We start from the raw sequence: 12,660 nt of genomic DNA on the forward strand, positions 1-12,660 counted from the left end.
AATTTTAACTGATTTTTGTTGCTTATTTAGACATTTCATGCTAAATTAATTTTTGCATGTCATTGTGTTTAAAACATATATAGATGTGGAATATTGTACATGAGATTCATGCGCAACAGAAATTTTTTCTAAGAAAATGCATTATATGAGAACTATCATATTGCCTAGAGAAGGCGTAATGTTATTATATTATAACTATATCATTTTAATTAATTGACTGATAGAATTTATCTATGCTATCAGGGTTATCTTTCTTTACCCAAGTCTTATGAATTTATGTATTGTTATTGCAGGATCCTTTTGTTGATCCATATAACTGCAATAAATATTGGAACCTAACGATTTAATGTGGTTTATTTCTCCCTGGAGAACTGGCCGGACAACGAAAGCAAAACGAAAATGTTGTTAATTATTCCGTACACCATTATTGTGACATAAAACTATGTCAACGGTGAACAAACAATAGAAAAAACTTCCCCAAAACAACTAAGTGAGTAGTGTTAAATTTAGTAGATCGCCACTAACTACCGGTAGTCCAAGAAGAACCAATGAAGATTTTTTTTTCTTGAAAGTCTATTGCATGCACAATATTTTGCCAAAGAAATATTTGATATATTGCAAGAACACTTCTGTTTTTACATGCCCGGCTACTGTAAAAAAAATCATTTTTAATTTGTAATATTTTTAATTAAATTTAATAGTCAAAATATATTTTATTTTGTTTGATTTGATCACAACGACCATATATGTACAAATGAAATACTGGTAAGTTTGTTCTTTTTTATAAATTAGAAAGAAATGGAGATAAATCTTTTAGCTTTTTCATTGGACAGAATAAAATGATTAAAATGCCGATCGGAAGCTAAACAAAGTTGAATTTACGATCTGGCTCAAGTGTCAGGTGATATCATTGGAACTCCGTATCATTACCTGTTCACATATCGACATATTCATATGAATCAAAGCTGCTGTGGGTCGTGGTTCCACGTCTTTAAACGAATGAATTGAATAATGTTGAATATGCCCAATGTATATCCGAAATGGATTAAGCTAATTTGAGTTACACAAAAGCCTTATCGTAGTCAAAACAAATTAATTTGGGGACGACAAAACAATAGATTAATTTTTAAACAAGGGGCTGGTAGTTTTGTTTTACGAATCAAAGATATTTCATTGTATCTCTATTACATATGTAATGTATATTTCTTTGCAGTACTGCAGATTTAATGATCAATCTGGAAAGTAAAAATATATACATTGGGATTGCTTTAATGGTGAATGTAATGGGGTTCTAGAAAATAATTAAAATGTTATATTGGCGACTGCTTACAAGTAATCAGAAAGAGTTTCAGTAACTTATCAATTGAAGGTTTGTTTTTTCACATAGTGAGAATTTCGGTTTACCCTGGAAAATAACGTTGCATGAAAGAAGCATGGATAATGCATTGAACAATCGCATATTTAGTGAAGAGATTATGAAAAAGTAATCAAGGGAACCAAGATTCGAGCGGAAATCAAAAGAATGTAATCCAGGGACAAAGACCAGACAGAGAAAACAGAACATGTAACAAAAAATAAAAATAAAATAACCAAAAAAAAAAAAAAAAAAAAATACGAAGCAATGTAAATTAGCAACTCGGACGCAACTAAAAACTTGGAGCATGATGGACCAGGTGCAACGGTATGGTAAGCGTCCTCTGCTTTTCTAGAAACACCCATCGACTTGTTCATAAAAACCTAAGTCCAGGGTAGACGAAAGAGAGAGGAAATGAATGCTGTAAATTTTTAGTGATGACTCAGTTGTTAGACATTCATTCTGAGGTGCCTTATAGCGGGTAATTTTAGCTGGGTGTACTCTGGGCATATGAAGGTAATATCATTACTTATCATCTGCCAAAATAAGAAACGTCATAATAGGTCGTAAACAATTATGCTTTGTGATATGAACACTCCATACGCAGGAGCCGAAGGGATGTTGCCACCGATGAAAGGAAAGTTGACAATTCTGAATGAAAAGTCATCACGTTTGTCGTAAAGTTTGGTCAATAGTTTTCCTTTACCATCGATTTCTAAGTGTAGGTCAAGATATGAGGCTGACTTTACAGTGTCACAATTGTCAGCAAGAGACTCACTTGAGAGTCATGGCAGTTATTTTGGAAAGCTCCAAATTTGTGGATGACCTTTTCGATTGAGCAAATTGTGTCTTCGGTATCAGTATCAATTGGTATAGTTACAATTGGAACAATGTTTAGATATTTAGTGAATGACAAAATCATTGGTATATTCCAAAACCTACACAGATGTACATCACGCGAACTAATGATGGTAAAACATTCAAACAATTACCGTTATTTCTTCAACAAATTATTGTTAATTTACATATAATTATGAAAAAAACATCAGAATTATATGTAGATATATAATAATGTGTTGGCGACAGTGACATTGCATGTAGGTACGACTACATAGTTACCATATTTGGTACGTTTGAATGAAGGCATCTCGTTGTGCCACTCACGTTTTGTATGACAGTAGAGGAAAATACTAGTAGATATTTCTTCGATTAAAGAACCAACTGATTTGTAGCATTTAAACATTGTTTTTTTTCTGAAGAGGTGTATAAGCCTTTCTTAAAAAAAAACAATGTTTACTATAAGAAGTTTTATCTTTCTCTGAAAATATTCGAGCAAATCAAGACACTATGAATGAATTTGTCAATTCTTTTTGCTGAGCATTTCTATATTCTTAAAATATAATTTGTAATCATCAGTCAGTGTCTCTAATTACTTTACGAAACAAAACTTACCATGAACAGCAACATTGATACAGAGCAAGACTAAATGGAAGATATTTATCACTGCCATTAGTTAACTTCAACTAGGAAGTGTTTGAATAACACTTTAAATGAATATATTTATCTTGCACAATACTTCATTACGTTGTTCTATAAATACAAACTTAGCAGGTGGCTTATTCTGTGGTATTTTCCACTGTGTTTATTTTGGGTGTAAACAATTAGAAATGAATTAAACCTTTGAAGGAAACTTATAACACCGACGGTTGGCAAAAAAAAAAAAATAAACCCGAAGCATCAATAGTGGGATAATTCAAATACGTGTAAAATAAAAAAAAACATGACCTGAATGTTAATAATGAATGAGGGACCATCTTCATACACAATGGAGCGAAGCAAATAAAATAGATAAAGCAGACAAATTGGAGAGATAAGTAAAGCAATACATCACACACAGAAAACTGAAGCACTAGCAATGTGAACTCTCACTAAAAAGAAGCATGTGGGATCGAAAAACTAAACGCACACTTTTGCTTTCGATCGTAATTATTGACAATTGCATAACACATTAATTATAACTTTAATCCCATCATTTAGAACATATGTTGTCAATGGAAAACGTTCATTTTATTTATAATGCCATGTCTGCAGCTTTGTTCAGTCAAAAATAAATTTTTAATTCAGATCTAAGAACTCAAGAATATTTCAAAATCGGCATATGATAAAAGCCACTATAGTAAATATCATAAGTTTCAGATGATATTTTCCACAATTACTGAAATGTTAGTAAGCATCCTAGAGAGGACTTTTTGTGCGATTGGCTAACAAAGCAATGAAACTGAATTTGTATCGACAGTAATTGCTATTATGTATCTAAGAAACACCAGAGAAATAGGAACATTGTTTCATTTTTCAAATTAATTATAAGAGATTTTCTGGTGTAGTTTTCAATCCTACTTATATATCAACCATCTCTGCTAGAACCTTTATCTGAAGTCATATGGTACATCATCAGTATCTTTGATTTTTATAAAATATCCAAATCGGAAAATGGTACAAGCGAAGATTAAAATAAGCTATTGTGTTTGTATTTTAGCTGTCTTGATAATTATGCTACGATATCTAATTGTGTCTCAACTACATTTCATTTTCTGACATCCGGTATTATCATGTCTTAACAAACTTGGTTCTCTTGATTACTCTTTGATTGTTAGTACCGTCAATTTTATATCGGTTTGGTTCTTACTTTCCTTAGAAGAATTTTACCATTCGTCTGAACTCATAAAACATAAAAATGTTCATCATTAATTTTTTCTTGTTTTTGTTCCATAAAGTGTTTCGGTATTGATACAATAACAACGACGAATTATGAAATAATTTCAAACTGTTACTCGTGCATATTTCTACAGGGAATGACGAAAGATGAAAACTTCCTCTAAAATGAACTAATTAAATCTAAAAGACGTTTGAAAGGTAACTCTAGTAAAATGTTTAATTTTATTAGAGAAAAATCATATATGATATTGTAAAACTTTATACGTCTAAAATTATAATCTTTGAAATTTAAACAACCCTTCGTGAAATTAAATCAATAAACTAATTCTTAACATTCCATTCCATGATTTATTTATACTTTTATAGAATGACTACCTTTAGTTAATCTTAATACGTAATCTGATATGGAATCATTTTGTGTTATATTTGCATTTATGAAGTCGTCATGTTTATACATTTAAACGAAGGAATAATTATATCTTACAGCATATTCAAAGAGGTTATATTCCTTCTTTTCTTCCTGATGAAAAACCTTAACCTACCCCAAAATCTGTACGTGCCCTTATATATATGGTATAAAGTTATAAAAGATTTTCAGATAACTATCTTGTACTTTGTTTCATATGTGCTATCAAAGAGTAATCAAGGCAACCAATGTTATAGCGGTAATCAAAAGAATGTAATCCAGGGATAAAGACCTGACATGGAAAACAAACATACACAACAAAGAACATAAAGTAACTAAAATCATACATACAAAGTAACAAAAACAAATGAGCAACTCCACTTAAAACTGGTAGCATGGACCAGGTACACCGGTAGGGTAAACGTCCTCTGCTTTTTTAGAAACACACGCCGAACTGTTCATAAAAAGTCAAGTCCGGGGTATACGAAAGAGGAAAAAAAACTATGACACGTTGAACAAGTTTTCATGGTACAGATGGATACACCGTAACGACCCACGAGTTCATGGTGACGACCATAAAACCTCTGTAGTGATGACTTTAATTTTGTAGCAACAAAATCATGCCCAAGAAGGCTATTTGTTAGAATTCTAGCGCTATACAAAAGTCTGCGTAGTCTCTGCAAGCTCTGGCATAACGTATGAGTTGTGATATGAACACTTCGTACGCAGTTGCTGAAGGGATGTTGCCACCGATGTAAGGAAAGTTGACAATTTTGAATGAAATGTCATCACGTTTGTCGTAAAGTTTGGTCAGTAGTTTTCCTTTACCGTCGATTTCTAAGTGTAGGTCAAGATATGAGGCTGACTTCACAGTGTCTGTAGTATCCTTTATCTCAAGTTCTCTGGGGCTAGATGCGATGTATAATATCTCCAAAATTAGGATTGTTTAAAGATAATACATCATCTATATAGCGGAAACTGACATTAAAGGATTTAGCTATACGATATTCATTCTTTCGAATCAGATCAGCTATAAAGTCAGCCTCATAAGAGAGAAAAAATAGGTCAGCAAGTAGAGGAGCACAATTTGTTTCCATTGTAATGCCGACCGTTTGTTGAAAAAAAACGCGTCCACCACACTGGATAAATATGTTGCCGATTAAAAATTCCAGCATCTACTTCTGTATATTTGGAAGATGATTTGAAATTATGTCTTACAAAAAATGATGAATCTCCACCAAGAACTATATATTTGTATTTAGGTGTACCATCTTTTTTTGGAAAAAAACAATGGTGTATAATGTTTTTAAGTCGGGATTTTAACTAAGTATTTGGAAGAGAAGTATTCAGTGTTGACAAATTATATGTTTTAATGCTATTATATTCTGATAATAGTCTTGAACTGATTGTCTCTAAAAGATCTTTCGAATATTTCAGGATCCACATTGAATTAATACCACTACAGGAATAAAAGTGTTGTGGCAGGACTACAAACCCTCTTTGACAGCTGTGAGTATAGAAGTTAAAAGTTTTGAAAGAGATTTTGTGGTACATTTTGCAGATCCAGCTATGTAAGTTGTTTGTACGGATTCTTGTGGAGTTGAGGTATTCATTACATAGACAGTAAATCACAGTCATCATCCTTGGTAGAGAGACCACAAGAGGATAGCACAAATTTATGGTTTTCCACAATTTCTTCTTTGGAGAGTGTGGTGCCAGTATAGGTCATATCACTGCTATTATTTTCTACGTCTACCTCTGGTAATAAACATTGGATGTAAAACGTTTTGCAGAGAAAAACAATGTTGTTTTGGGCTTTGTCTGCTGGTACGACAACATATTTGATATGTATAGTAGACAATGTTTTTGCTAGATCGGGGTCTTTGAAGACTGATATAGAATTGGCACTCATTGACCTACTTAAAACTTTCATTCGTTTCAAAATTAAAGACCTCACGGCCTTTAACCACTCTGCCAGAGAATCAATGTCTTATTGTTCTCGTTTTATCCATTTACTGGCGTAGTCCTCAACGATATCCATAAGAACTTTAAAGTTATAATTCCAATTTATGGAGCGCGGTTCACGGTACTTGGAACCGTTAGAAAGGATATTACGCAGAGATTCGTTTTCGATGATGGACAACTCTCCCGTAACGATGTGACCGGAAGGACCATATTTGAATAGAGAGTTTTTGCAAGAACAGTCAGGTGGTTTAGCCTTGAAGTCCTCAATCTCGAGGTTCTGCAATAGCCTTTTATAATTGAAAATTTTGGATACAGTGAGTGAAGTATAGGAATATGAAATAATTAGTATGGATTTGTCTTTGAAATATGAAAGAATTTTGTTGGTAACATTTTTGGGATGGAGGATGTTAGCCAAATTAATTGCATCTATACCTTTGTTGATAAAAGGTAGTGGAAGAAATGATCGTTTTTCTTCATCTTGACTTTTCACACAAACTAGTTTAAAGAGTCTGTGGAAACCAATATTTAAAATGATGACAACAAGTCTGTATAATGATGAGGTAGGGTCAAAAACAGGGCCAACACTTGTTCTGTAAAGGGAGTGTAGTAGAGAGAGAGGTATAGAATAAAGTTTGGTTCTAATGTGACGAAGTCCAAGAAGTTTTTGTATGAAAGGAAGGAGACCATATATTGAGACATCTTGTAACTTAGGTGACGTATAGTGGCGATGCTCGTGATTCCTTTCAAAACATAATGTTACATATATAAAAATATGCAATTATACAGGGATAGAATACAAACATAACAGTCTCAAACAACTGAAATAAAATTACCAATGTTTTCAATTTACACCAACTGCGAATCGCGCTGATCGTATTTGATTACATATCATCAACAATATCAAAGCATCAAAACAAAGGGCCAATCCAGAGAGCTAAAAAAGCTAAAACAAAATACTACAGCACTTCCAAAAGGAATTCTTATAAAAAAACCAGGGTATCATTAAAAATGAACACTTTTTATCAGTATGCCATTTGTTTTGACTTCAGTTTGTACATGAAATATTTAGGGTTGGTTTACTTGGCTAAATTTTCTCATCCTTAATCGATAATTAAAATAGTGTCATTTATTTTCTGAATGACGCGAGTTGGAAACTTTCGTAATAATATAAATACATTTTTAAAAATAACAAAGTTTAAATCAATGTATAAAGAACACTCGGATATAAACTGGATTTATTGTCTAATTTAATAGAAACCAAACTTCCGGGTAGAAAGTGAAGATGGCAAAATGATTGGTTTTACGGGCATTTCCTGTATTTTGCTTTTTCTAGAAGTAACAGCAAGAGTATCAGGTAACTTATATTTTATTTTACTAGCTATACTTTTGCACTGTTTATGTTATAATAACGTAATCTGTTCTTACCATATCAACTAAACATGATCAAATATTGATATCTAATGGGACAATTGAAAGATCGACATAAACACAAGAAATCAAGTTCGTTCAATGACATCTGAATTAAATCATTTACAATATCTTAAGTTACTAACGATTCAATCTTCTTATATACCAGCTTGGAATAGTGAAGATATTATAGTTCATGTTTGTATGTTATCGGCAAAAATAATATCTAACATTTTCATTTACATGTAACAAGTTCCAAAACAACATTCACAAAGTAATATTTTTTATTGTAGTGTGCATCACCAGCAAACAAAACAAATAAAAACATAGTTGACTTCATTAAGTGGCATGGTACAAATATTTGTAGTTTGTATTTATTTAAAGACCTTAAAAGTTTGTTTTCCGCATTAACTCATACGTATGCTTGAATTACCCTTTTTCCATTCACCAACATTGAAACATCTAACAGGATTATGGAAAAAACAGAATCAATTACTTTTGTATGGAAAGCTACTTAGAGTGAAAGGATACTAGGATGGGACATTTTAGTTGTTTGTCGAATAATAGAAAACATACTGTATTACTTGGTTTGAAAAAATTCTATATTCCAAACATAGTGTGACTATAAATGGAGACGAAGGTAAACATTGGTAAAAGGACCCCCGACTTTTAATTATTTTTACTATGAAAATAACTTGTAAGTAGCAGTTTTAGAGAACGCAATATTTGTTTTCTTTTTGAGGGGTTAAATTGACTTAATTTATATATTCAATATCAATTAAAATGTTTAAAGGATTGTTGAAAGCAGGAGTAATTGACAGTATTGTCACGTCGAAATTAAACATTCATGAAACTTGATTTTAGCATAGCTACAAACAGCCATGGCTTAAGTTAGATTGTAAATTGAATTTGTATTATTTTTCTATCATTCTTTCTTTATTTCACTTCCTTAACATTATTCTTAAAATACGTAAAGTTACTCATAAAACTTGTTTAATATTTGATTCCATATTTAACATTTTAAACTCGTTTCAAATCAATAAGCATTTTTTTTCTGTTTCTGGTTCTTACTCCTTTAATAGATATTTTGTTGATATTTTATTAGTTTTGATTCAAGAGTGTTTTATTTGTAATATATAAATATGTGATACTTAAATACAATAACATACTCATCAATGTTTCTCCAAAAATAAAGATAATTAAAAAATTGCAAGAAACAACACGCCAGTTTAAAGTTTCATGTTTTATGTATGTGTATAAATTCAGCTCAAGCAATAGGGAATTGTTTTGTACTTTCAACAAAGGTGTCTTCATGGTATTATGTAACATCATTATGTACTGACGACAAAGTTTCTACAAGAACAATGAGTATGTATAGATCTGTGTTGCATTGTCCGAGAGTCCGTTAAATGTCCTCGTCAAAAAATTGCATCATCATAAAAGAAAAAAAAAAAAAATATAAAATAATAATATTGATAAAAATCGCTATCACTTGACCAAGAAGAGTTTTGCCTAATAGTAACTCTTACAAACACAAGTTAAAATGAATGATGAATTACAGAATTTGGCTATCAATAGCCTAACTTTCCTAGGACCATAAACCACTATGAACAGCTAATTTATTAATGATAGTCAGTAAAAGCGATTCGAGTTATTTTTCCTGCATCACTTTGTAAAGTTCGGTCAAGATAATTCTATTGTTGAGTGTAAAACAAGATCCTACAGTACAAATAGAGCAATTAATATGTGCATAATCCTAGGTGGTATATAGAAGAAAATTAAATTATCAGTAGCCTAAGATCTAATAAATACCCCAGTGTCATTTTATTGTAAATGTCAATTAACAAATCTAATATCTTGCGTTAAGGTCCAATTGCGGGGTATATTCGTTCAGATTTGGTTAATACAATAAAGATTGTAATCAAGTTGTTAAGTTTATGGCTCTATCGTGTGTGTTTTGACTCTTCTATAATTATCTAATACGTTTGATGCATATTGTAAAAAATAATAGAATTTTATCAAAAGGTATCAACCCATGTGATGCTCATTCTGTTATTTTCAATGAGGAGAAACGTTCACCAACATACCAATTAGATTTTATAAATGACACCCCGATTTCTGACAGTCGACTGATGGCTGGGTGGTACAGAATTGACATGAATGGTTCTATCATTCCAACTGTAGCTCCAGGGGCGTTTCGATGTGGAACAAAATACCCAATTTGGCTTAAAGGTAAGTGGTTGCTAGATTATTCTTGAATCTGAGTAGACGGCATGCAAGGGCAGAGAAGTTTAAGCTAAATAAAATATGCTTTTATTGTGGTTAAAATATTTTTTTTGATCCCCTTTAGATTTGCACTTTGTTTGTCCGTCCGTCCGTATGCCTGTCAGTCCGGAAAAAAATGAAGTTTTCCGCACTTTTTTCTAAACGCTTGCAGATATTGAGCTAAAATTTGATCTATGTGTCAACATTGATGAGTTACAGATCAGTTTTAAGTTTCGTTCCGCTTCGTTGACTTTTGTCCGAGTTCTAGCCCTTGAACTTTTAAAAAACATTACCGAAATTTAAGTTTTCCGCACTTTTTTTCTAAACACTTGTAGATATTGAGCTGATTTTTGGTATGTGAGTCTACCTTAATGAGTTACAGATCAATTTTACAAATTTCGTTCCGCTTTGCTGATTTACCTAAGTTACCAATTTTCAGTATACGCGCTATACCAAAATTTTAGTTTTACGCACTTTTTTCTAAAGACATAAGACAATGAGTTGTTTGTTTGTTTGTTTTTTTTTGTCACAAATCAGTCAACAGTCATTTGAAACCTAATCTGTTCAATTGTCCGTGCATACAACTTTGCAAATCTGCATTTGTTAAATGGTTTTGAACATGTTTCTTGTCTTTGTCTATATCATTTCTGTTCAAGATTGTTATTTAGTTGATTATCCAAGGTAGTATTTGGGTCAGTGATATAAACAGCCGGTAGGGAACTATGTTTTGTTTTGCAACACTTTCGGAATACTTGTTATTATGTTGTTGCTATTCGAAACGCTAACTGAGAATAAAATATTCTTCCCCTTTTTATTGTTTTATTTCAAAGGTGTAAATCATTTAAACAATAAATGTCTGTAAGCTTTAACTTGGCCTTATATAATCGAACATATAAATAATTCCCAATATCTCTCATTGTATATGTTTTACACATGAGCATTCATTACATGACTTTATTTTCTAACACATATCTAGCGACTTGCCATCCCGATTGTTTTTAAACAATTATTCATACACTCATTACAGGACAATTACCAACTATTCCAGAGCAACAAGTTAGCAGCACTGTTTGTGTCCAAACATTAATTGAAAATTGTGAAAGAGAATGGTTGATAGATATTAAATATTGCTGTCAAGGGTATCTAGTTTATGACCTCAAACAGAGTCTGGTGGAAGATTCGGCCTATTGTTTTGGTATGTTATTTTATAGAGTAGATAATGACACCATTTAAAGGATCTTACACAAACATACATCAAAAGACAGAAGTCTTCGGGAAACCACAGACATACCAACAAAGAACATACTAACTTTAAAGTTTCACATTGGAATTAAACAATGGATCAGGCTTCTCATACACTGAGATTTACTATTTGCTAATCATAAACTATGAAAAGGAGTTTATGAAACTCATTGATCTAGTATAGAAAACATGATAAAAATCTTAAAATGGCATAATCTTGCTCAATAAGCTGAAAAAGTAATCAAGGGAACCAAGGTTATAGCGGTAATCAAAAGAATGTAGTCCAGGGACAAAGATCAGACATGGAAAACAGACATACACAACAAAGAACATAAAGTAACTAAAATCATACATACAAAGTAACAAAAGTAAACGAGCAACTCGGACTCCACTGAAAACTGGGAGCATGGACCAGGTGGACCGGTAGAGTAAGCGTCCTCTGCTTCTCTAGAAACACCCGTCGAGTTGCTCATAAAAATTCAAGTCCGGTATAGACGAAAAAGGAAAGGAAAACTATGACACGTTGAAAAGATCAAATTTCATGGTGCTGATGGATACACCATAACGATCCACGAGTTCATGATGACGACCATAAAACTTCTGTAGTGATGGCTTCAATCTTAGCAACATAACCCTGTTCCAGAAGCCTACAATGTACAATCTTATAGATATAGAGTCTTTGTCATGCTCTTGAAATGTGTTTGATAGATACTTGCACTAATACAACTCAAAAAAACGTATTCATTCTGATGAAGTAAATACTAGTTCTTCTTTTTTTAAGGGTCAGAAGACAATTTCAGCCCTTCCACTGAGGTTTATCCTGTTTGCGTAGGTAAAATGTATTTTAAATATTCAGTCATATACCGGCGGTGAAATGAATAAGAAAATTGTATGGTAAACATGATAATTTTAAACATTTGAATATACTTTATGTCTACTAAAAGGTATGTTAAGGATTATCAGTATTCAAACTTTCCTTTATGCAGTGTAATATGTAGTGTTATATCATATCGCATGAACACATGCACTTTTAATTCAGTTCTCACTTTATATTGACAAGTTCATAGTGCTAATGGATAAAACCATGTTGTATGATTTACTGTATTATCTTCTGTTTATTATAACTTTTTGTTTCATTTATGTGATAATGATATCTAGAAATGAAATGAAATTGTCAATGAATAGGGAAAATTATAATATTAAAGTGAGTTTTTTTTTATTTATAACTGACTTGTTATTATACGATAAGAAACTAAATGTAATCGAATGAAATATACTTAACAAACTTAACTTTTACTGTTTTCTT

General features: G+C 31.9%; 2 protein-coding genes across 10 annotated transcripts in view; one reads left to right on the forward strand and one right to left on the reverse strand.

Annotated features, from left to right (window-relative positions):
- LOC148626973 (uncharacterized) overlaps positions 1–3,273 on the reverse strand; it is a 46,670-nt gene extending 43,397 nt beyond the window's left edge. The window contains exon 1 of the mRNA XM_088564805.1: positions 2,807–3,273. Within this exon, the coding sequence (XP_088420931.1) occupies positions 2,807–2,864 (58 nt within the window). The 5' untranslated portion in view covers positions 2,865–3,273. The remainder of the gene's footprint in view (positions 1–2,806) is intronic.
- The window catches only part of LOC148626975 (oncoprotein-induced transcript 3 protein-like), a 30,620-nt gene that overhangs the window by 16,603 nt on the left and 1,357 nt on the right, over positions 1–12,660 (forward strand). The window contains exons 5-10 of one of the 9 annotated variants that reach the window (XM_088564839.1): positions 294–490; positions 6,037–7,000; positions 7,695–7,794; positions 9,873–10,079; positions 11,140–11,307; positions 12,136–12,186. In XM_088564839.1, the coding sequence (XP_088420965.1) occupies positions 6,971–7,000; positions 7,695–7,794; positions 9,873–10,079; positions 11,140–11,307; positions 12,136–12,186 (556 nt within the window). In that variant the 5' untranslated portion in view covers positions 294–490; positions 6,037–6,970. Of the gene's footprint in view, positions 1–293; positions 1,370–6,036; positions 7,152–7,694; positions 7,795–8,316; positions 8,488–9,151; positions 9,216–9,872; positions 10,080–11,139; positions 11,308–12,135; positions 12,187–12,660 lie in introns of those variants that run through there. The other 8 variants (XM_088564842.1, XM_088564844.1, XM_088564841.1 and 5 more) reach the window with 8 other exon arrangements.

This window comes from Perna viridis, chromosome 1, assembly GCF_037379345.1.
Source record: "Perna viridis isolate PV_CMFRI_1.1 ecotype Kerala chromosome 1, ASM3737934v1, whole genome shotgun sequence".
NCBI classification, from domain to species: Eukaryota; Metazoa; Mollusca; class Bivalvia; order Mytilida; family Mytilidae; genus Perna; species Perna viridis.